This window comes from Calonectris borealis, chromosome 1, assembly GCF_964195595.1.
Source record: "Calonectris borealis chromosome 1, bCalBor7.hap1.2, whole genome shotgun sequence".
Classification (NCBI taxonomy): Eukaryota; Metazoa; Chordata; class Aves; order Procellariiformes; family Procellariidae; genus Calonectris; species Calonectris borealis.
Window position 1 is genome coordinate 212,961,880 of NC_134312.1, and position 24,484 is coordinate 212,986,363.

Below are 24,484 nucleotides of genomic sequence, written 5' to 3' on the forward strand. Positions count from 1 at the left end.
TTTGTTCTCCAGGTTAAATCTATTCTTGGTTTTTCTGATGAGCTGAGAGTCTAGCAATTACTGTGACAGATGGAGTGATGATTTTTATGATGTGGAAACTTGTCCACAGGAATGAAACTGAAATCTCCAAACCCATTTCTCATGTCGGCCTTTAGACAGTTGTCAGGTAATAATTGTCATTAACTTTCGTCACTGTGGACCAGATTTTAATCAGTGAATGGCTCCATTAGCTTGTTACTGTAGCTCTCCTATGCAGAGTGACACTTTCTGTCAAATTTTTTGTCATTTATTCTGAATACACTTGAATGAGATAGGGAACCAATATTAAAAATGTGGATTTAAATTTCCCCCAACACTCAGAAGCATTTGAACATTGTGTCTGGAGTTTTAGTGCTCTATCATTTTGGAAGAACTGCTTCAAGGGGATTTTCAGAGAGCAGAACAAGATGTTTGAGAGGGTGCTTACATATATTGAAAATAAACAATAATGTGTCTCACAGAAATGACCGTTTCAAACAACACAGTTGTGGTGTGGACTTAGTTATGAATTGACTGTTTGGATTTTCAGGAGATAATCTGAAACATCACTCCTTAGGCAGGAATCAAAGTGGCCCGATATCTCTCTAGTCTCCTGGTTCCAGTCTTCATCATTGTCTTTCCAAAAAAGACATAGGAACTGGCATTTGATACTTCAGGAGCGTTTCCTGTGTCTTTCTTAGAGATTGAATTTCAGAGCTTGCTTATAGGCGTGGAAAGGAAAGAAATGTCTTTCCTTTGTTCCCAAATGTCTCTCTGTAGCTCAGTTTGTAATCATAACAGCAGGAAAATTTTAATAGTAGTGATTTACAGATGTTTTCTTACTGAGAACTGATATTTTTTTCTTCTCTAAAGACATAGTAAAAAAATACTGCTACTTAACTAAACTGAGTTAATATTTCTGTCCATTTTATGAGCGAAGAATATACAGTTTAATTTCCATGGGTGCAGAATATGAACAAAAGAGTATCTGTAGTACAACAAAGCACAGTATCTCTGAATATCAAACCATATGTTCTAAAAATATGAAACATTTCCCAAATGACAGAACAGAAACAAACACCTTAATTTTTCCAATTTAAAAATTTTCTTCTATTCTGTTTAATAATATCAGTTATCCTTCTCAATATAACCGAGCAAGAAGATTATTTTACTGATAGGTAAAGCAAAGCAAATAGAATTAAGTGAGTTGTTCAACTAAAGAGAATTAGTCAGCAGCACAACTGGAAATAAAGCCCAGCAGCTCTAACCTGAAGCATCCCATCTTAACCTGAAAGGCTTCTGTAACTTTACATAATTAAACACTTGAACTGCAGAGATTTTACACCATTACAGGTTAAGATTCTCCCACAATCATCTTTCTGAGTTTTCAAAAGGTGCATCTTCCTAATCATTTTAATTAATAGTGTCCAAAATAGAAAACTCCTGATTAAAAAAAGGAAAACGTATAAGAGAGCTTATAGGAATGTTTGTGCTTATTAGGATCAGAGATTCATCCATGCAAAATAACATGAAAGCTGAGGCTGAAAGGCAGCATCATTTTTCTTTCATTAACTACAACAGTTATATGACTGGATCGTTTACTTAAAGAGAACACTTAAGTCAGGATTAAAAAGAAATTATAGGAAACTGTTCCAGTTAAGACTTTTTAATTTGTTAATTGAAAGTGATAAGGAAAATCCACAATTAATTTGTATCATTTTCAAAAGATTCTAAATAATTTAAAGGTCTCAGGAGTCTGATTCACAGGCAGGGACAATCTACATTGAGACGTTGCGTTTGAGTTGTAGACAGTTAATCAACACAGTTTATGCTGATTTTGTTTTGCCTTATAATATATAACTATAAAATATTGCAGTTCTGGAGCTGCTTTCAGAAGCAGCACAACCCAGTCGAGCATAATGGGTATGTAGTTCTACGAGTCAAGGTCTCCAAGCTTATTTTTAGAAAGGTCTAGGTGCCAGTGTTACAGAAGTACTTGAATTTCTAAAGGTGTTGTTTAAGTGAAGGCCATAGCACTTACACACCTAACTCTCACTGAAATCAGCAATAACAAGATGCTTCAATTCCCATCAGTATGAACATCTGTGCCCAAGCCAGCCTCTGTGATGACCAGTTTAATCTCTTAAATTGCTTAGGGGTTGCTATATGCTCTGTGCCTCTGAATGCCTGAATTTGTATATAGATATGCCTTAAAGTCACTTCTCAAAACAAAAAGTCACAGTGTTCATTTTTTAAATGCCACCTTATGGTTTAAGGGAGCTACTTTATCAAGACTTATTTTAACTAGGTACCTTTTATTTTCTAAAGATGTTTTTTCTTTGTGACTATAGGATTAATTTATTTCCATTGACACTGAATAAGTTGAACCTCAGTATTGCCTATTTTGCTGTTCAAAAATCCACAGAAAGAATTGTGCACTTATTCCCTTCTACTGTCTTTAAGCAGTGCTATTTAGTAGGGCTAGTTCATAGCTTGCTGTCTGTGGCTGGATTTTGTAAAATGCAGATCAGTCCAGAAGTTGATTCCAAGGTGTTACAATAGGAAAAAGTACAAATCTGCTCCAAATCTGATTTTAAATATTTAAGTACTTAAACCCATTTACTCAAAACAGACTGATTTTCAATTTTGTAGTTATTATTTGAAATTTTCACATAAAATAAGTAAATGAATACAACTAAACAGTAAAAGTTCATTTTAAATTCAAGAAACGTGGTTGTATTTATGTGGGGCAAGTTGAAGACTCAATTCTATAATATCCATTCTTTTTACTGCTTTTTGATAGGTCCCATTTTCAGGTTGCCAGGCATTTAAAAAAACTCAAAATATGGCTAGATGTGTTTTGGGAGATATAATTCCCATATTAAACACATGGGATTGAAAAGGGGACGATGAGAACTCCTATACAATGTGAATTTCAATAAAGATGACAAGAGCGTCCCTGGAAGGCAGCCACACACAAGTACAGTTATATGCATCATTTTGACAACAAGCTTGCTCCCAGCGGGTTATTGTGAAGAAAAAGGCTGCATAGATACGAACAACCGAGAAAGGACACTATAGCAATAAATACCAGAGAGGCCCACCATTCACATCTTTTTCAAGTGCAGTTACCTTAACTTCCTGCTAGGATCAGTGAAAAGCGAACAGCACCTTCTCAGCTGTCCCTTCATGACCTATGGAGGGATCCCAGGGATCCCTAAAATTAAGTGAGGTGACCACAAGCAGTAGTGCTTAGCGTTGCAGACATACGCTACTCTGACTGCAGAGACTACTGGAGTGTAGTGACCCTCGTGTGCTTAAATGGAGGCTGTGGGAATTCAGCCACACATTGGAAGCAGCATCACGCATCGATCATTAAGATTCTGAACATTATAGTCTCCTTACACATATGTCCTGCATACATTTCAGCACACTTTTATTTGTGTAGCTTTTTAGACTTACACAATGCTCAGTTACCCTTGAATATCTATGCAAATGCATGCTATTTTCTGCAAAAGACTCTGCTCTAGAGCCCTGCGCCAATATTATCTTCTCTCCCTAATCCCCATCGATGACAAAGTAGTGGTGGTCCCAAGAAGTGATGTCAAATCTCAAAGGTATTCATCAAATACCTTCAAATCATTTTTATGTTATTAAATAATAACACAAATCGCCATTAGTAATAGGATGCTATTGTCTCAGACAGAATTAGTTTTCAAAGAAGCTCTATGAGATCATTGTTAAACCTCTTTTAGAGATTGGGAAACAAAGCACAAAATCATTAACTACCTTGCCTAAGACTGCAGATGACAGTGTCAGCCACAACTGAGGCTGGCTTCAAGAAACTAATCTTGATTTAAAAAGCAAGCCAAATACTTTCAATCCAGGCATGCAAGCACCATAAGGAAGATCTGCAAGTTTCCAAAAGCTAGATTAAACATGAACAAAATTTTCACTTATTTTTATTTTCTTGGGAGGAGTCATGTTCCCATGACTACAAAGTCTGAAACCCTACCCTTAGTTCCTTCCCCTACATGTATTCAAAAATATTGATGCAATCATGTGATCAAAGGCTTAAGAGAAAAGCAAATACTTATGGAAAAAGAAAATCACACAAACCAACAATATCAGAGCTGCCCTTTAGCAAAAACTATGCTGGCAACTAGAGTGCCAAAAAGATTTCAGTGAAGATAGGGAAGCTAGTTCTGGGCAAAACTGAAGCATTTTTTAAGTGTGTCTATGTAGTGGTGAATGTAATGAAGTTCTCAGCACAAAGACTGAGAATAAAACATTTTGTGTTACATAACGCAAAAACAAAGTCTCGTGTTTGTAAAAAGAGTGTTACATCTATGAGTTGTGATCTCCTTTCGCTGCCAATAATCTTTGAATTGTACACATAATTGTCAATAATGACAGAGGCCAGAACACAAATACTCTGCATCTGTTTCCACGTGGTGCTCTCAAAGGAAAACTTACTACTCCAAAATTCTCTCTCTGCTCCTGCCTTCAACGGGACAGATTTTCAGTTGTCGCACATTGACATAGCCCTGTTAATATCAATTCACATGAGTTGATAATTCAATCAAAAAACCCAATTACTTTTATCCTAAAATGGGAGTATATTGTTCTAGACCTCCAAATCTCCCAGGAATTAAGACAGGCCACCATAAAAGCAAGGGTTATAAACTTGAATTTATTATAGACAAATAAGGCTTTGGCCTATGAGTTCTCTTTGCCTCTTAAGTTAATGAGCCTTAACAAAACAAACATCTGAGAAGTAGCTGACAAATTATCTGGAGCAGCAACTTGAAAGGCGTTGGCTGGCTTACAAGCATTTCAATTGGGAGAACATGGCGTCATGTTCCTCTTCCTCTGGAAGAATTATTTGTCAAACCAAATTTCTTGCAGTTCAGCAGCAGATTCTCAATATCGGAACACTGAGATACAACAATGACTGCAAGTACCAAAACAAGAAATAATCCCTGTCCTTTCCTCCCCAAACCTGAGGCTGACAAATTCTGATGAAAAACTCTTTCTAGGAAGCCTGCAGAAAGACAGGGAGATATCTTTTTATATTTGACTGGAGACCATGGAAGTGTATAATACAGAGGAATAGGGCTTTGAGGAATTCAGGTGAGTTAAAAGAGACCTTTCAAAATACCTGGTCAATATTTGGAAGATTTTTTTGTAGTACAACTTCCAATAGAGATGGTGGTATCACAGCTGCAGATTTAAAACAAGGTCTTTTTATGGATTAATTCTTCCAAATATTCAACACAATACAGCCCTAAGACACATCATCTTTGTGAAATTTAGGGCTGCACACAATGAATGCTTCTGCAAAAATAGCCACTTGGATTAGGGTTAAAATGGGATTAATAGTTTTCTAAAATCTGTTCTTCAACTGTGAATACTGAGTCCGTTTGGAAATCGGATCATGGTATATATTGTAGAGCTGTCACTTTCCTCACCAAAGGCATTTGGTGAAATATTATTTCAGATGTCTTCCTCCATGGTCAACTATTCAAAGAGTCCTATGGAAAAGATGACAGTATTTGAGAACATCAAAAACTGTCATATTTTCCATCTGAATGTTACTTCACAGTGGGAAGGAAGTATAAATTATAGCAATCAGTTGCCTCTATCACAGCATGTAGCAGAGCATAGTGCAGAGCATTTAACCATGAGTTGTGTCTTTTCTCATCTTTTGTGTTCTTTTTGCAGTTTTTGTTGAACTGCTGAAATAAACAAACTGATTAAATATACAGGGACTAGAGCTTAATTTTACATCAAAGTAGAATGGAGAGAAATGAAACCTTGTTATTAAAGAGAATTGTTAACTGACACTCAGTAGAACAAAATCCAGCTTTTTAAGTCCTGATGTCAGGTCATCAAATATCTGATGATCAAGTATTCAATCAATCACACAATAAAGCAAAAGGATGTAGAGAATTATACCTTCAGGTGGCAAAATGGCCTAGTTCTATGAGCTCTCCAGGGCTCCACTGATTATTGGCATCTGATTATCTGGTCTGCAGGAAGTAGCCTTAACAGATTCATCCTTTTCCCCCAACCTATCCCCATAGTCCTGTTATAGAGATCGACCATTTAGCAATGAATTGCAACTCTCTGTCGTTAGCAAGCCACAATCTAATCCTCAGTGCTCCCAATACACAACTCCACAGCCCCAAAATCCCCTAGAACCCTTTCTAGTTCAAGCTGCTCCCTTCCTTTCTAAAGGGACCATTTTAAAAGTAAATGTCTTTTGACAATGATCTCTTCTGTTGTCTGGCTCTAAACACACAGAAGCACTGTGATGCTTACAGATAAATTACTCATATGTACACTGTACCTAAGGACCTGAAGTCATTTTACTACTTTGTGGCTAGTTGTTTCCTTTAAGATAATATTTGCAGAGAAATTAAAATATTGTGGATAGATCTGTTAGTGCCTGGCACCCTTCTGGAGTTATTTATACCTTTATAAAACATTGCCCTTATCAACGTTTTTCACCCAAAGTTGCACTGGCCTGAACAGCCTGACTAATCACTTCGTCCAGGGATTAAGCATCTTTTTACAAATTCTAGAAGCTACACAGTTTTCATTCTAATAAACTGACAGCTTCTGCATGGTCTTACCACATTTGTTGCATTCTTCACTAGTATTTGCCTTATTGCTTGTTTAACTTTTCTTTCTATTTCATAGCACTGCAATGCCTTTCACAGCTGTTTTTCTAACCTCTGGGATTTCTTTCCTGTTATTGTGTCTTACATTAATTTACCATTTTACTTTCCACTTACACACTTCTGCTCTTCTTTTCCCACATTACTCTTTTCTTTGAAAAGTGTTTTCTGTAGAAAATGTCTATGATCAAAGATCCAAATACAATTATTTTTCTTCTACTCTAGAATATAAAAGATGATAGTTTTTTCCTGACAAAAGAAGCACTCAACATCTTCTTGAAAACTTGTGCCTACTCTCCCTCTACCTCCCAAGTCTTGTTTGCAAATAGTTTACTACTATTCTAGTAGACTGTAGAAGAATAGCTGGGTTATACTAGCGTACAGTTTTGGATAGTATGTTTTTCTTTATTAAATATTTCTCAGGAGGCAATCACTGACAATATTTTATAGAAATGTCTTCCATTACTTCTGTTATGGAAATGTTCATCATTTTAGGTTTTACTAACTGTCCTCTCAGAGCACAGCTAGCCTAGGGAATGCTAAATTTTAGATGTATTCTCAACCACGACTTGAGGAGGGAGGTGATTATTTTTTGCTCAATGTCTTCTGAATGGCTTGGGCAGCCACCCTTTAAACCCAAAGATGCTCAGTGAACGAAGTATGCACAGCACAGAAATAAAATGACTGAATCAAACCAAATTACTACAACTTTCAGTGAAGTCTTAGTCACTTTCCGTGCTCACAGAGAAACAAATACTGAATTCAGTTGTAAACTGTGACACATATTATGTAACCTATGTTAGAGGACCATTCCAATGGATCAAAACATTGCCCGTGTTCATCACTGGATTTTGGATGACCAAAATTATATACCGAGGCAGCATATATCTTCCAGTGGTGCAGATGTGAAAGCATGGTTAAAAACAAGCACAAGCTGTAGAAAAAGAAGATCTACGGTGAAGATGCAAACTATGAGATAAATCCAGTGATGTTCATGCACTCTAACAAAGGAGGTGAGGAAGAAGCGCATGCAGTACCTGGTGATCTCAGAGTCAGGGAGCAGGCCTACGTGGTAGTGGGGATAGGGAGCTGTAAGAAGGAAGCTTTTGTCACACTCGACAGGGGAATAGTGCCTAGGAGAAGGTGGTTTATCACACAGTTTGTTCACAGTGCTGTAAACAGGTTCAGGAGGCCTGGTGATACAGAGACAAGAGTAAAAGATCAGGTGTGCATTAGTGGCTGAGAATATAGAGAAAACACAGCAATCATTTCAAAAGCATGCATAGCAAATCTGTCAAGACCTTTTCAGTAGGGCTTTTCTGACAAGAAAAGTGTGCTGTTAAAGGAAACATTAGAATTTGATAACACAGTATTATGGCATACAAGCAACTGCATATAAAGGTATATACAATATAGGTGTGGCACACTATAAGTGTCCCACTGTGGTACACACAATGGGAAGTGTGGCACTGAAATGGAATATCTTATCTCTGAAGTTCAGTGATGAATTTTTTAATCTAGCAACATTACTTCTGCACAGCTTTCTGTGATCTTAATTTTAGTACTGCATAGAAGCAAAATGTTTATTACCTGAAAAGAGGTATTTTTTACCCATTAATTTAAGATAAAGGTGAAGTACATATTACTTGTTAACACAACATACTCCTGCCTCGATGAACTGGGGCTTTGCAAGTAGAGCTGTGGTCAAAGTGAGCCATATCCTGCAATAACACTGATGGTAACAAACTGTGTAAGCAATTCATCTCATTGGCAGGCAATTCATTTCATTTCAAGAGTTCTTTGCTCTCTTTTCAGATTCAACCTTCAAAATCTGATTATGCAGACCACATCTCAAGCAGTTACCCTCGTTGACAAGGCTACTGCAATCGCACTTGCACTGCTGCTCCAAATTACAGACAGCAGTCTGCGAAGCTACATACGAAGAATAAGCTCCTAAAACCGACACTGACAGGTCACCTAGCATTTCTCTCCTGCTGCCCTGAGGCCAACTGCTTGGGAGAAGCAATACTTACCACAAACCTCCCAGGGAGCCACCTGGGGAGAGGGGAGAAGGGGATGCAGCCTTAGTACCAAGCAGCCAGGGATCCACAGGAGACAACCAGCAAACAGTTTTCAAAAAAACGTGCCACACAGACATTTTCCATCATGCAACTTCTCCAGCTACTGCGTTGGCCCCAGCAGATACCTCTGGGCCTACTGGCAGAGTGAAACTTGACTCATAATTTCCTGAAGTTTCTGTTCTAAAGAGTGCCAAGACGTAATTGCTGTCATATCCTCGCTTCTGCCAGAAGATCCAGGGTATGCCACTGTCTTTAATCACAGCAATACAGTATTAGCTAGATGAAAATCTTGTTTCAGAAGCCTGAAAATATCAAGAGGCCAAGCAGTTAATGAACTCTTTTTGTTCTTCTGGCTGCACTGTGCCTCACATGGGTGTGGTTTTTGCTGTGACTTTCACAGGTACCAGAATTTATTGCGGTCATGGATGCACTGGCAGATACAGAGAACATATTTTCCTTTGTTGTTAGCTTCTGGTTTTGTCCTTTGGGGGAAAAGGAGTAGCTGCTTTACTTAAAAATTGGTCTCACCTAATGCTAATAACATTATTCATTGCAATCTGACATATGATTTGAGAACTCTCTGCGCCTGACTTTCCCAGGGAAAATTTTACAGTTAAAAAAATGGCAATTTAAGATTACCAAATATCAAAATAGCAAAGCTGTCACTCATTTGGTTATAAAGCATTCTGTCAAGTGTTTAGTAAAATCCCTTTAAAAATGTTTAAGGTAGCAATTCTTTTTTATCAGCATATTTTACACTTGTTTCAGAGGGTTGGATTTAATAATTTATTTACTAAATCAACTGCTGTTTACAATACAAAAAATCCAGAGAAAAAAACACCTCTATTATTTTACTTTAGACCAATACTGCCTTTTGTTCCCTCAGAAATCACTTTTGCTTTTAGGCAGTATATTAAAGAACAAGTACAAATATGAAATATAAATGATACCTACTATGAAAATTGAAGAAATATTGTCCCAGTGCAGGAAGATGAACAAAAACTGTAGATTTCTCCATGGCCTAAAACACTAACCAGTCCATAAACAACTTGCTGGCTTCCTATATTCAAGTTACTTGTCTCCTCTGAGTGGTAGATGACATGAGAGTGTCACTACCCCTTGGATATATTGTGAATGCTCAAACTACACTGAGTCATCAATGAGTGACCATCCAACCCTGTGCTGAGACACAAATCATGCCACAGAGATGGATAGATATGAGGGATTGCTCTGTTAATTGACAGTTACAAACTGCTTCCAAAAGCAAAATGAAGGTAAACATTCAATATCTACCTAGATATTGAGACCAAATTAGTCCTTCAAATATAAACACAGAGCCCTAACAAAATGTCTTGTGAAACCCAGCAAATTTTAAAACATTTAGTATTTTCACTGCTTTCAGTATTGCTGGATGGTAAGGTAACAGAAAATTGGAACAAGTCACCTTGATGTATAAAGTCCTCTACTCATTGATATTATATAAGTAAGTGATATAGTGACCTAGCTAACAACATACCCTCTGTAACTGAGCTGAAGAGAGGGGTCTTAAGGTTAAGAAAAAGAATTCAAACTTCTTATTCCTTTTAAAGCTTGGACTCTTTGCTTGGAATAGGATTCAGGGTGTCAGTTAATTCCAGCTATGAATGCACTTCTTGTAAGGCCTATGAACTGGTCTGAGATCATCATAGCCACCTATTTACCATCAGATGCCATTCTTCAAGGTCATTAAGATCATAGACTAAAGAACTTGTTCTTTAGATACCTTCATATTACTCAGATGCATATGCTAATACTGCCAATTGCACAGCTGGGCCCTGGCTGCACATTTTATTGGCACAGAAAAGCAAGAACTTGAAAAATAAGCAGTACATGACATCAAGGATCCAGCTCAGACCAGTATAAACTTATGTTCTCTCTCAACTTGATTTATTAAATATAAATTAAATGGTGTAAAAATAATTGAAAGTTGGGATAAAAAATGGAAAGGGGGAGAATGATTAAAACATACTGGGCAGATCACTGTCCTGGTCATACAAACTGTGCTCATGTAGGCCAGTAATCCTTGAGAGTAGTATGAGATACTAGCTGCAACAAACTGTCTTCATATATTCTCCTGACTCTTCACCTTCTTTATGGCAAACTAATACTTAGCTACAATAGTACTTACCCACTTTGGAAGACAACAATCCCGCCCCCCCCCCCCCCCAAAAAAAAAAAAAAAGAAGATAATTACAAAGACCACCCAGCTTTATTAAATGATTCTTCTAATGCAGAATTTTCTCGTCATATTTCTCCTTACTGGATGAAGAAGAAAGAACTTCTACCCAATGGGATCAGCCCACCTGGTAAATCCTGTCTCACATAACTTCTTCTCCAGTGCTATGACAGAGACAGGTTTTCTTCTCTCAAAGCATGGGATAAGGAGAATGCTATTTAGAACTAATTTCTAATGTGCCATTCTGAAAAAATACAGTCAAGGTCACCTCAACTTTTCTTGCAAAATAATTAAGAGCCAGACTGAACATAAACACTGAGGCCTTATTTTATGATGCATTAATTCTCCAAATGAATTTAAAAACACGTAGCAGGTCATTTACTATGCTGTAACAAAAGTGTAAAAGCTAGATATGTATTATTTAAGGACTGATTCACTGTAGTTTATTTGCAATTGCTGCACCACTTGCAGATACAGCAGGTACAGCTTCAGAGGTTTTGCCTTATTTAAAATAAATGCTAAGCAGTTTTTGTAATTATTAACATGAGAAAGAACAAAGAACTATGTTATGGAATTTATTTTATCCATTATCTTCATTTTTTTTAATACTTATGCAAAAAATCCCCTTAAAATGCCAAATGTGTGAATATTACTGTATACTTCTTGGATAATTGTAGTATCTATTTTAATGAGTAATTATCTAATATGAGTCTACTCTGAAAAATAACTGCTGCTGTAACTTCTTATTTAGCAGATCTGCTCCCTTTCTGTCTTTAAATTGTTTATTTAGTGACAAACACACATTACAGTTCTCTGTCTTTATCAGTGAGCTAAAAACCAAGCTCTGTGATAAATGAGAGCAGCAACTGCTAGGTCTAGATGGACAGCAATAATTAGGTTAGCAGGAGAATCAGGCATACAATAGTAGAGGAAAGGCAACAGAACATGTAAGTAGTAGCATAGCTTGGCTTGAGCATGCCTCAGTAGATAATTCAATCACAGGAGAATCAAGTCACTTAACACCACGAGGTAAGCTTTTAAATGGTAGTATAACAGCAGATAGTCATAAACTACTTTTCTAGCCAAAAAAAACCATTGAAAGCTGGAATTGTTAATCAGTATAGACCTAACTGCAAGAAGGCACAATTTCCATAGTAAGGTATAACTAATTGGTGGAAAAACTAACAGTAACAACGGGAGGTAGAAGATTGATCTGACACTGGTTTTATTTATTTATTTCATAACAGATTGTATAAAGAAAGCAAATCTTCCTAGTGGTTTGTAGTCCTTATTATTTCTTGTTTGGATCATCATTGTGTTATTGTTTCAGGGTGGCTTTATTGCACAACAGAAGTCATAAGAAAATGGCATTATTAAAACCGTTCTCTCCTCAGCATCATGCAGGGTCCTCAATTTAATTTTAACTTTTTTTATTGCAGAATCCTGTTTGGCAGGGTTCTGTTGCCAACACATAGCACATTAAATGTTAACAGTTTCATTTTTTTGATTTTAAAACCTTTTATGATATGGAAAGAAACCAGCTAAGCTCTCACAGCATATTGAGTATGCAGGGCGACAGCCAGGAAATGCTAAATTCAATCTGAGAGAAAATAAATCTCACAATGCTACAGGTTTCCAACATTTTTTTTTTGAGTAGCAATTTTTAATTGTACCCAAGTTTGGTAAAAACAACTAATACATTAATACTGCTAATATAATGTTGCTGAGAAGCGTGCAAAGAACTGTCTTTAAAAGTATATCACTATTAAAACAAAAATCTATGGCAATTTAATACAAATGAACTCTTCCACTTCTAATAACCACGGATTTTTCTATGTATGACTTCTTTTAGTTTCTGGTTCATATAGCCTTCTAGGAGAACCACATAGCTTATTGTTTAATAGGTTTATTTAGAATTGAAAGTTGATTTTATTTCATAGGTTGTGTCCTGCCAATTCATATAAGACCCAGTCACTCATATGACATGTTTATTTCAATTAAATGAAAGACAGAGAAGGGGTGTGAAGAGCTGGAAGAGAATACCAGAAGTACATTACTGTAGCTCTTTCTGGAAATCCTTCTATAATCAATGATTTCTCAGCTTTTCCATTATTAACTGCTATTTTCATGAGCCTTAAAGTTTTCTGTAACTGCAAAACAAGTGCTTAAGATCACGGCAATTGTTTTAGCACAGTAACGAAGAGTAAGGGCTGCCTTGTTCCTCTTAACAATACTATTTAAACATTTTAATCGGGTTTTCAAACTAAATGGCCTACAAGAAGGCATAAGTATAATTTAGAATTTTTAATACTCTACACCCAATTCTACATTCTTTATTCTCAGCCATTAGGAATTAGGAAATGAACGACTGCTTAATTTGAAAAAAATCAGTAACGATTTTCTATTGGAGTAATGGAAAAGAAGGCTGTTTCACATAGGAATGGTGAGACTATCAGACCAAAGGTCCTAGTGCCTTGCAGTGACTTTTTAGGAAACAGGGCCAGTAAAGAATGACCCTTCTGTGCTCGGCAGCTGAAAATCAGCAGGTTAGGGACCACGTAGACCAGAAACTAAATCCAAGTAAACTGTGGTTAGTGGGCCTATTCACCATGAATTTGAGCACTTATCCTCAGCCGTATTTAAATATTTTTATATTCTTAGGCTTCACAACACCCTGTGGAAATGAGTCCCACAAACTAATCATGTGACATACCCAAAAACCTCTACGTTTTGTATTGTAAGCCTGTTACTTGGTTGCACATTGATAACATATGGTAACATTTCAAAAACTTCGATCTTTATGTATTTTAAACTTGGCAATGTATTGTAAACTCCCTGTATCTGAGTTGTAAGAAAGTGCTAATAGTCGTTGCCTGTTGCCTTCTCTATATCACAGGTACTTTTGCAGATCTCTGTTCTATCTCTCTCTGACATCTTTTTTCTATACTGGAATTATTGGTTATTTATCTCCACCTGGAAACCATGCTACACCCCTGCTCATCTCTGTCACCCTCTTCTGGGGCTTTTTCCAGTTGCCTCCATGTAGTATTCAAGGCTTGGATGCATGATAGATTCATACAGGAAAACATTATTGCACACTTCATCTTTCCTATCAGATCCTATTTCCATTCTTAATTACCTTTTTGACTGCTCTTGAGTACCGAGCTGACAATGTCACAGAACTAACCACAATCATCCCAAGGTGTCTTTCTTAAGTGGCAATAGCTGCTTTAAGAGCCCATGTCCATGATACATGTAGTATGTACTTAAGGTTATCTTTTTCCTTTGTGCACTATTAAATGTTACTTATCATTTCCATATGTATTATCACTGCCAATCCTACTACCTCATTTCAAAAATCTCCATACAAGCACTAAAGCAGATTCCGAAATCGGATTTTTTTTTTTAAAGCGTTAAGTAATAAGTAGCTTCCACTGACTGTATTAGAAATATTCAAATCTTATTACTTGGGGATCTCTGACAGGCCTGATTAAATATGTGTGGATTACTCAGGATGTCACAGATTGTCTGGTAACTTGACAATAGCTAAATTTTTACTTTAACATAAATTATTCTCCCAAGTTAAGACTTATTTAAAATAAATTTGGGGTAGCAAAATGAAATCTTATGATAGGCAAAAAATTATTATGCATTTGTAAAGTTTAACAATTAGTTTGATGATAAAATTTGTGTATTAAATACATGAAATGTAAAACAGTTGCTTTATAATTTAGCAATTTCGTGTTTCATTGAAGGGAATAAATAATAACATAGAGCTAAGAAATACAACCATGACTTTTTTTTCTAAAAAGCTGTTGACAGGTGTTCTACAAGTAGACATGTTTAGATGATAGTATACCTAAATACTGTACCATTGTTTTTCACCAAGGGTCTAATTTAAGGTTATACAGACAAACTTAATTTTTTCTTTATTTAACTGAACATTTAACGTGTAACTTGAATAGTGTTCTTTTAATTTTTTTTTTAAATAATTCCTGAGATTGACCAAAGACTAATCCAAGAAAGAAATCCTATTATGGGACACCATATTGAATTCAACATAATCATCAGCAGGGTCGCCAACCAAAGAGCTAGAGCATGAGAACTCTACCTCATGAAAGACAGGGAGTAACCAGTAGCAGCAGCAGGCTGTCGTCCTCCAGACGAACAGGCAATGCAGATGAACTATCATGACGGACTGCCTCGTGGGATCATGTGCGCATCATGCAAACCCCAGAAACCTGAGTTCCTCTCCATTTTTCTACAGAGAGATGCCTCTAGCCTGATCCTGCCAACATCTTATCAGCAACTTTTCCTACCTGCTTTCTATCTCTGTTCCTTGCCCCAGTCTTCTTGCACAACTATTGATTATCCCAAACCTCATGTCTCACTGTCTGAGGGAGTTGCTGGTTCAGCAGCCCTGAAATTCATTGCCGCTCTTCTCCAGGCTGTTTTTCTCTACTGCTTCTTCATGCCTCTTCACTCATTTCTCACTTATATTCTTCCTTGTCCTAAATTCCCCTTCCAAATCCAAGTTTTCTTACCCAATAAATACCAGTCTTCCCTTCTTGTGATTCCCATTCTCACACAACCAGTGACAAGTTCTCCTTCATTTTCACACCCAATCTCACCATAATGCCTTGCCAAACACACTCCCCCTATTCCTCCAGTCTCTTCAGTGTTAAAAACTGACAGGACTGGGCATTCAGAGCACAGAACAGAATCACTCCTGATTATGTTTCTGTGTCAGAAATGGCTGGAAAAAATAAGTACAGAGGAAAACTAGCTTTGGCCATATAATGCTGTGCTCAATCATGCTGGCTTTTTAAAAGAATCTAGTCAGTATTACAAAATTGTGAGAAGTTTTGATATACCACAGTGTGAGTATGGAATCTTAAAGAGTTCTACTGCAAAAAATATTAAATACCTTTTGGAGGATAAATGAACTGCAGTTTTTCCAAAGACTTATATTTGTTGGCATTTAGATAGATTTTCACAAATGCAGTAGAAATACTATGTGGAATCAGTTTCATCAGCTGCCATACTTCAACACCCTGAAGCTATGTATAGAGTATTACAGCATTTAAAATATATATCATCACCAAAATTTTTACATAGAATAGAATAGAATAGAACATGAACTAAGCAATGTAATTCTCCCTCCATCTCTTAAATGACCAAACTGTTATGGTTAAAACTAAATGCAATTTAATTTGATAATAATAGTGGTTAATTAAAATTACTTTAAAAACAATAGATATAATTTACACTAAATTTTAAAGCAAAACAAACATGCGACCGTTGCTATCCCTAAATAAACAAATCCAGCCCCAGGCAAAAACTGAGCATGAAAAGACTAACTTGAACACTTAATCTGCCGAAGTTACAAGTGAGTTAACAGGAAGAATAAATAAAAGGCATTATCAGTCTCCCCATATTACTACATATAGTTTATTTTCTTTAGGGCATAGGTGACATGCTGAGTTTGGGTTAGGCATGGTGATATGACTGTTGAGATCTCACAATTACCTGTCATATTCATATAACTGCATCAGTGAACTTCTACGTATCTTTTACTCATCACTCATATAGTAACATTGGGTCAAAAACATGGTGTGAAATTCACCATTTGAAAGTTCTACTTACAATACTTGACGATCTTCTTTGTCTGGGAAACATGAGTTTCAATTCTGTTCCCACACAGAAACTAACAGGAAATGCAGCTAACTCCTTTCAGCAAATATACATTTTTAAAACATGCAGAATATTTTGTCGATGGATGATCTAAGTCAACTCATTAGAGATCCCAAAGGAACAGTTTTCAGGACTCATTACTAAAAACTGCAGTTCTTTTTTTCCTATTGTTGTGCTTCATAAAACCATTGTCAGAAAACTGTTGTTGATAGTTTTATAACACACAAACCATAAAATTAGTTTTAATGGTTTAATACTGAAAAGTCAAATCTGTGTATCAATACAAATTTAAAGGTGTTTCCATAAAATATCCTCAATTCAACTAGCTAGTTTATATAAGTAAACAAGAAACAGTTAAGGAATGCTACTTTCAATACAGGGAAAAAATCCCCTGAGATTTTAACTTAATGGTTCTCCTTTTTCTCCTTTCCAATCCCCAGCACCTCCTCCTCAGCCAGAAAATGTTATTTTGCAAAGATGCATGTAAAAAAAATCAAACATACTTTTCACAGCAAAACAGATAACTCAGACAGCTTTTTAATCCATGAATCTTTAATATCTAGCCAGAATTAAATGTTAAAGTGAATTTTTATCAGCTGAAGCACAGAAGTTTGATGTTAACATTTTCTGAAGTTAAAAAGGAAGTAAAAACTCAGGATGGTCATTCTTTATTTTTATGGGTCTTTTGCTGATGTTGTTTGTTAAAGACAGAAGGAAAGAACATCTAAAAGCTACAGGAATTTTAGGCTATAATTTCCGTATTTGTGGAAATAGGAAGGCAGACATTTGCTAAAGACTAATTGTAACTTCTCTCTCAGCTGTATTAGTAATGAATGTTCCACAAAAAGACTAAAACAAAAAACCACTTTTTTTCCTCCTACTATCATAGAAAATTTGGTTGGAATGCATCTCTGTAGGTCATCTCATCCGATCTCATGCTTGAAGCAGGATTATTGCCAACACTAGGTCAGATCAGCCATGATTTTATCTAGCCAAATCTTAAAAATCTCAAAGGGTGGATATTTCACAACCTTTCTAAGCAACCTGCTCCAGCACTACTCCACCCATCTGGTGCCTTTTTTTTCTTCTCAAATTTAAATCAGAACATCCAAAGCCAACGCTTGTGGCCATTGGTCCTTCTCTACTGAGAAGAGTTTGGTTTCACCGTCTTTGCTACTGAGTACTTATAGGGCGTTTTTAGATTGCCTCTTAATTAGATTGCCTCTGCTTCACAACACTAAACAAGTCCCAGTTCCCTCAGCATCCCTCTAACCTCTGTGTGATTGAGGACTCTGAGAATCTGTTGGACCCTCTCATGTTTTTCCACAACTGTCTTGAAGTCAAAGAACAGGAATTAGTCACAGTCTTCTAGAAAATAACTTATCTTTTTCTGCTGGTCATGTTTCTCCTAATATAGCCTAGTATGCTGATTACCTGACTGGCAATGAGAGTGCACTCCTGGATCCATGTTCAACCTGGCACCCGCTGTAACCTCCAGGTCATTTTCAATGAAGCTGCAATTCAGATGTTCATTTCATGGCCTGTAGAAGTGTGTGCAGCTGTCCCACCTGAGGTGCAGACTTCTTACTGAACTTCATGAGGCTTCTCCTGGCCAAGTCCTCAAGTATATCAAGATCCCTCTGGAATATAGCTCTGCCATTTGTCATGTTAACCACTCCCCCTTAATTTATTATCCTCTGCAAATTTGCTGAGGGTGCACTCTGTGTCATGATCTAGGTCATTGATGAAGATATTCACTGACGCCCAAGGTATCCTGAGCTACTCTGCTCATCACTGACCACCTGACAGATGTCAAGTGATGATCATTACCCTTTGAGCCTACTGGTTCAGTCAGTTCCCAACCCAGTCTCTTCTTTTAGCCCACTCTTCCTCAGCTTTCAAAGGAGAGTGTTGTGGGAGACTATGTCAAAAACCTCACCAAAGTCTGCCGTTGCATACAAATGAGCACAGCTGTGCTGAGAGAAGGCTAGTGAGCAATGTGACAGGAGATATCCAAAAGTCTATCCAGAAGGTTTCCAAACCTTTACAAATCATATCTTCTTTCCAGCTATGGATTAGTTGTACGTGTCTGTCCAACACTTCCTCATGTTTGGATGAGAAGCTGCTGGAGGAGTTTTAAAGGGTGCTCCCCATGTTACAGCTTCTCCTGCCCACAGAAGAGGTGTGAGAAATACCTTTCCAGCCACTCCCCAGGGCAACTAGTGGAGAAGAGGAATCACCATGTGCCCCACAGAAGATCGTAGACACACATCTGTGGGAGTTATGGCATGGGTCAGGTATGCCTTTGGAGTCAGCTGTGTTTTCATCCAGCAAAGAGGCACTCCTGCTCAAGGCAGCACCTGTGTTGTGGCACTGGTTGGTATAGGACAGCCACTGCTCTCCCCTCATCCACACAGCTAGTCATTTCATTACGAAAGGCAACCAGGCTGGACAAGAACATGATTTGCTCTTGGTAAATCTATGCTGACTATTCCAATTACCTTCTGGTCCCTTAAATGCCTGGCAAAGGTGATGTTGAGTACTTCAGTTTTTCTATATTGTCTGTCATTACATTGTCTTCCCCCCCATTCATCAGTTTTCCCTTCCTCAAATATCACCTTCATTTCTGAAAGTAGCACACCTGCAGAATCACTTTTTGTTTTTCTTTATGACCCTTGCAAGTCTTAGATCAAATCAATCAGCTTTCTGATTTTGTCATTAAGCAGTCAAGCGATGTTTGTCTACATGTTGCATTTTAAGTCACCAGAAAGATCTTTGCTCAGCCAAGAAGGCCTTCTGCTGAATCCCCCTCCTTCCTGCTCAACAGGATGGTTCATTCCTGAGTTCTCAATAAGTTTTACTTAGAAATCATCCATCTTTCATGGACCCTATGTCTCTGTGACAGCATCCCAAGAGATTTTGCTTAGCAATTCTCCAAAAAGGCTGAAGTCTGCTCTTCTGAAGTCTACAGTCATAACTTGCTGGCTACCTTTCCAGACTTCCCTTGAATCATGAACTGAACCAACTCATGGTCACTCTGATCCCAGCTGTTATTTATCACCACCTTTGCCACTAATTCTTCCCTTTTCGTAAGCAGCAGGTCAAGCAGAGAATTATTCCTGTTTCTCCCCTCTAGCAGCATTAGGAAATTGTCAGCAATGCAATCAAGGAATGATTGCCTGCACAACACTTTAATCTTACTAGAAACTGAAACAAATAAGGACTTACTTGGAGAATGATGATGATTGTATTGATAGAGTTACTTGGCATATAGCTTTTGATCGCATATTCTACTAACCTGAAGTTGTGTTATTTTATTTAAATTTTAAAAGGTGACAATAGTTAAAAAAAATACAGGAAGGCAAAGCTTCTGTCCTGAGTGAATTTAAAATGAATCCATCACAACAAAAAGTAAATTATGCCTATCATTGACAGTGTTTTGGACCAATAATATACACCATTTATAAAAGCTCCGTAACTAAAATACAACATCCAGATTCATTAAAACTGGTGGCTGAAGATGATTTGTTACTTTTCTATCCCTTGTGCTCAGATTAAGTTATTTTTTCCCCATAGTTTTATTAAGTAAAAGTTGTACTGAATTTTTTTCAGATGCAGATTCAATATCAGACCAAAAAGTACAAGTTTTTATCAACAGAAACGCTTACTTTTGTTAGGCAAAATACAACTATTTAGGTAAAAAAACCTTACAACTGGAACAAAAAAAAGAAAAAAAAAACAAAAAAGAAAAGCAAGAGAAAGAGGACAAATTGAGTTGTATGTTCAACCATTTAAGTTTTACCAATAGATTCATTACAGCAAGTAAGTTGAAAGATAGCTTGTCATCAGCCTCACTCAAATCACGTGTACAAAGAATTACAAAATTGCAAAAGCCTCTTATAGAGGAGAAGTTACTGTTCCAAATATTTTTAGTTGGCACAAATGAAAATCTGCCAGAAGTGTTGCCATATTATGACTGCACGGGTAATAAATTTCCTTATGTGATCACCATGTAAATTAGCCCTGAAAACCTACTATAGCAAGAACCAGGTAGTTTTAATGGATAGCACTGCAGTAGTTGGCAATCATCTTAATTATAAAAAATTATGTGAGGAAACCTAATTATAAATGCTGCAATCAAGGGATCTATAGGTTTTACTAAAATTATCAATATGATAATTAACTTTTCAAAAGATTTTAAGTCTTTCTAAACTGGTCAAAACCAAAGACTTTCCAAATATCTTATTTTAATGGCAAACTCACCAGCAAACCCCATGACATTGCACAGAAAGAGTGCATTCACTATTCTCAGTTCATAGCTGTGAAAATCACTGTGAGAATTAACTGTGGCATTTTCAATAGTCCCACTTGAGTCAATAATTAGCTACATGCACATTTAGAAAAAAAAAGGCTCAGCATCATTCAAGGGTTAAATGGTTCGGTTTTGAAGGTCAGAGCTTCTTAGTTGTAGTCAGAGGAGAAACCTGGTCTCTGGCTCTTGTTTGGGTGTCTTTCAGTTAGTGCTGTATGATGTATGTCCAGTGAGGAAATGCAATGGCAAGAAGTGCCATTTTTCTTATGACTACATTAATTTTATCTTTGTGCTTTTGTATCGTCCGTATCAGTGTAGCATATAAGCTATTATCACTAATATAGTTAAGTCCATAATAGCCTTCTCCTTTTCAACAGGTCGAAGTAAATACTTGTTTAGAACTACGAGATTTTCATCTGATTTGCTCTGTTGCATTCAGAGTCTGGTCCTATTACTCGACACCTTTATTTCTGCCAGCGCTACACGCCTTCCACAGAAGGTCATGCTTGTAGAGTCAGCCTCTCCTGTCAATAGTGCCAATGCCACAGAAGACTTTGAATATCAGCCCTTCATTAGACAACTAATCTGGAAATCCAGATAGGAAGAAGAACACAGGCGAGGAGCATTTCACAGAATATTCACAGCTTCTCTGGGCATTCATTTTTTCCCCAAATAATACAAAATGGACATTGGTGTGAATATCTCAGTCAAGAAGCAGACTGTGTCAGTATTTGGTTTTACTATTTGGTCAGGAGCTAAACCAGCAAAATTAACTTGTTTAAAACCAAACCAAAAATATCAGGATAGGAATACATCTTTCTTCCTAAAAAGATCAAAAAGACATACTAATTAATTTCAATATATATTCTGCATGGTTCTTTGAGCAAGTATGCGTTCTACTGTATGCAGTAGATACTAATGGGCTGATACTTTCTACTGTATACTAATCTACTGAACTAATGGGCTAGGACTGTCATTGTCTTCTCTTCTACGACTATTTTTTCTTTTTTTTCTTTTTCTTTTTTTTTTTTTTGGTAGAAGTAATTAGAAAGTTAAAATCAGCTACATGGAACACAAAGAAACACAGGACTGCCTAAAGATACTTATTCATTCCCCTACAGGTCTTGTAATTGTTTAAATGGTCTTTTAATTCTCAGGGCAGCTTTTCTCCTTTTTTAGGATTACTTCCCTCACTTTCTGTGACTGCTTGGTCTTCTTAGCTATTATCTACTTTTAAGGTTGGATTTTTTTTCCTGTTTTTAAACTTTGCCAACTCTTTCTTAGTAATAATGGTGCTGACATCTCATTACAGAAGGAGAGAATTCATCACTACAAGCTTATTGACAAAGCCTTCATCATTGTAACCCAGATACTATATCAGTATTCTTCCTATACATAGGCATTTTAGAAATTATGAGGTCAGTACTAGCGCAGGTAAAGCCTTGATGCACAATTTAATGAAATCAATGTTTTAACTATTATTTAAAAAATGTAACTCCTTGGAATCCTTTGGAGAAAATTCATCCTAATTGAATGTCTCATAAATTGAAGGAAAGCAATGTCAGCTTTGCATCCTCCATCAAAACAAAGGAGAAATTCTTTTAGCCAAGCCAGGGAAGCCAGGTGTGGTTTCCATACATTTATGTCCTGATTAAACACTGTATCATGATTTAGTTACTCTGAATCTGCCTGATCCAACTAGTTAAGCAGCTTGAGATCGTAATCATATGCAACAAGAAAAATGAAATGCAAATTAGCAAGTTATGAAACTGATGAATACATAAGTAGATGAGATTTTTTGGCTTGAGATACACAGTAGGTCAGGTTAGATGATCGAGCAGCTCCCTCCTAGCTTTAAACACAATGAATTTATAAATAATGAAGCACAGAAAAAAAAAAATTTCTCATTTTCTGTGGCACTAGACATTATAATGAGGGTTTATTTTACAAACGTAACAATTGTTGTCTTCTAAGTGAATGGTAGCGCTCTTCAAACAAAAAGATAAATACACGCTGTCTCATCAGTGACATTCAGAGCTGATCTAACACAAGGCATAAAAGAACCCTCCCAACATTCTCCTATGTGTCTTTGCTACCTGGAAATCAACTACATAGATACAATTCTGCTACTATACTTCCATATAGTAGTCACAATTCTTTTGGGATTATTAAAAAAAAAAGGGATTAGAAGCAATTTCCAGGGCCATTTTGCTGATAATCACATCAAAGAACCCCCTTTTATGAAGGTATCAAGTGCCACTGCATAAAGAGTTTCCTTTTAACCTCTATGCTCTCACAGAAAACTGTTTCATATTATGATTGCTTTAATGGTTAAGAAACTTTTTCCAGTTTCCCTCCTATATTTATTTGCAGCCAGTTTATACATTTTTTTTCTTTTCCTGTAGTGTTTTCTCTCCATAACATTTATCTTTCAATGTGTGTACACAGAGCAATTATAGGCTATTTCAGCCGCGTTTTCACTAGACTAAACAGGCTGGACCTTTCAGAGTGTACTGTCATGGACGGGTACCAATGCACATACAGTCCCTCCACCCATACATGCAGTGAGCTAGGTGACCTTGAGATCTCCTAGTTGTGTTAAGAAGCAGAACATTTTGCTCACTGCCAGCATTGTTCTAGTGCAGCCGTGTTGTTTAGGAACTAGTGCAGGATTGCACCCAGACAACATGGACCTCAGGTCAGCATTCAGTGGTGTGATCTTTCTCTTAGTTGTCTTCATACCTGTAACCGTTTCAATTCATCTTCCCTTGAACATGGGTGAAAAGAACTATATGCCGTATTCTGTTTGAGGTGTGCTGAATGCTTTACCTATGTCCTTTGCAATTGTCATGAAAGGTAACAAATAAAGAGAAGCATCTGACCTGGTGTAGTCGTCCTCCACAAGCATGTGCTTTGGAATGGGTGAGTATCTTCCCGGTGAGATAGGAGCCAGGGATGCCTTGTACTCTAAAGTGCCATTGTTTCCAGAAGAGAGTATATGATTTTCCATTGGTGGAGAGTAAGCTGATGGTAAGAATAAGCATTTCTAGTCAGCCACTTTCATGTTTGTTTAGATGTCAGAAAAGCACCATTTTTATTTAAGTACCAAGAATGCACTCATTGCTGTAAATAACATCAAAACAGACAATCCTTGCCTGAGAGAGCTTAAAATGTAACAAGAAAGAATGAACAGCTGGAGTTTTCCTGAAAGGTTAATAATAATAATACTACTAGTAATAATAATAATAATTTGCAGGGATTGACTCTTTAGAGGGGATCTGAATAAGAAAGGATAGTTTGGGAGACAGGAAACATTTTCTTCAATTAGGACTGACTTGAAGAAGGAAATGTAAACGGGAGAGAATGAGATTAAAAGCACACTCCTCTTTTTGGCTCCAATATACAGCAATGGGAGTAATATAGTAAGAGCTCAATGCAGGACAAGAGCAAGAATTTTATGTATGGCAAGAATTATGTATGG

General features: G+C 36.8%; 1 protein-coding gene across 4 annotated transcripts in view; it reads right to left on the minus strand.

The window, feature by feature from the left end:
- DLG2 (discs large MAGUK scaffold protein 2) overlaps positions 1-24,484 on the minus strand; it is a 1,041,736-nt gene that overhangs the window by 271,765 nt on the left and 745,487 nt on the right. For all 4 annotated transcript variants that reach the window (XM_075140226.1, XM_075140229.1, XM_075140227.1 and 1 more), the window contains 2 exons: positions 23,886-24,027; positions 7,739-7,894 (listed from right to left, as the gene is read on the minus strand). In XM_075140226.1, coding sequence (XP_074996327.1) covers positions 7,739-7,894; positions 23,886-24,027 — 298 coding nt within the window. The remainder of the gene's footprint in view (positions 1-7,738; positions 7,895-23,885; positions 24,028-24,484) is intronic.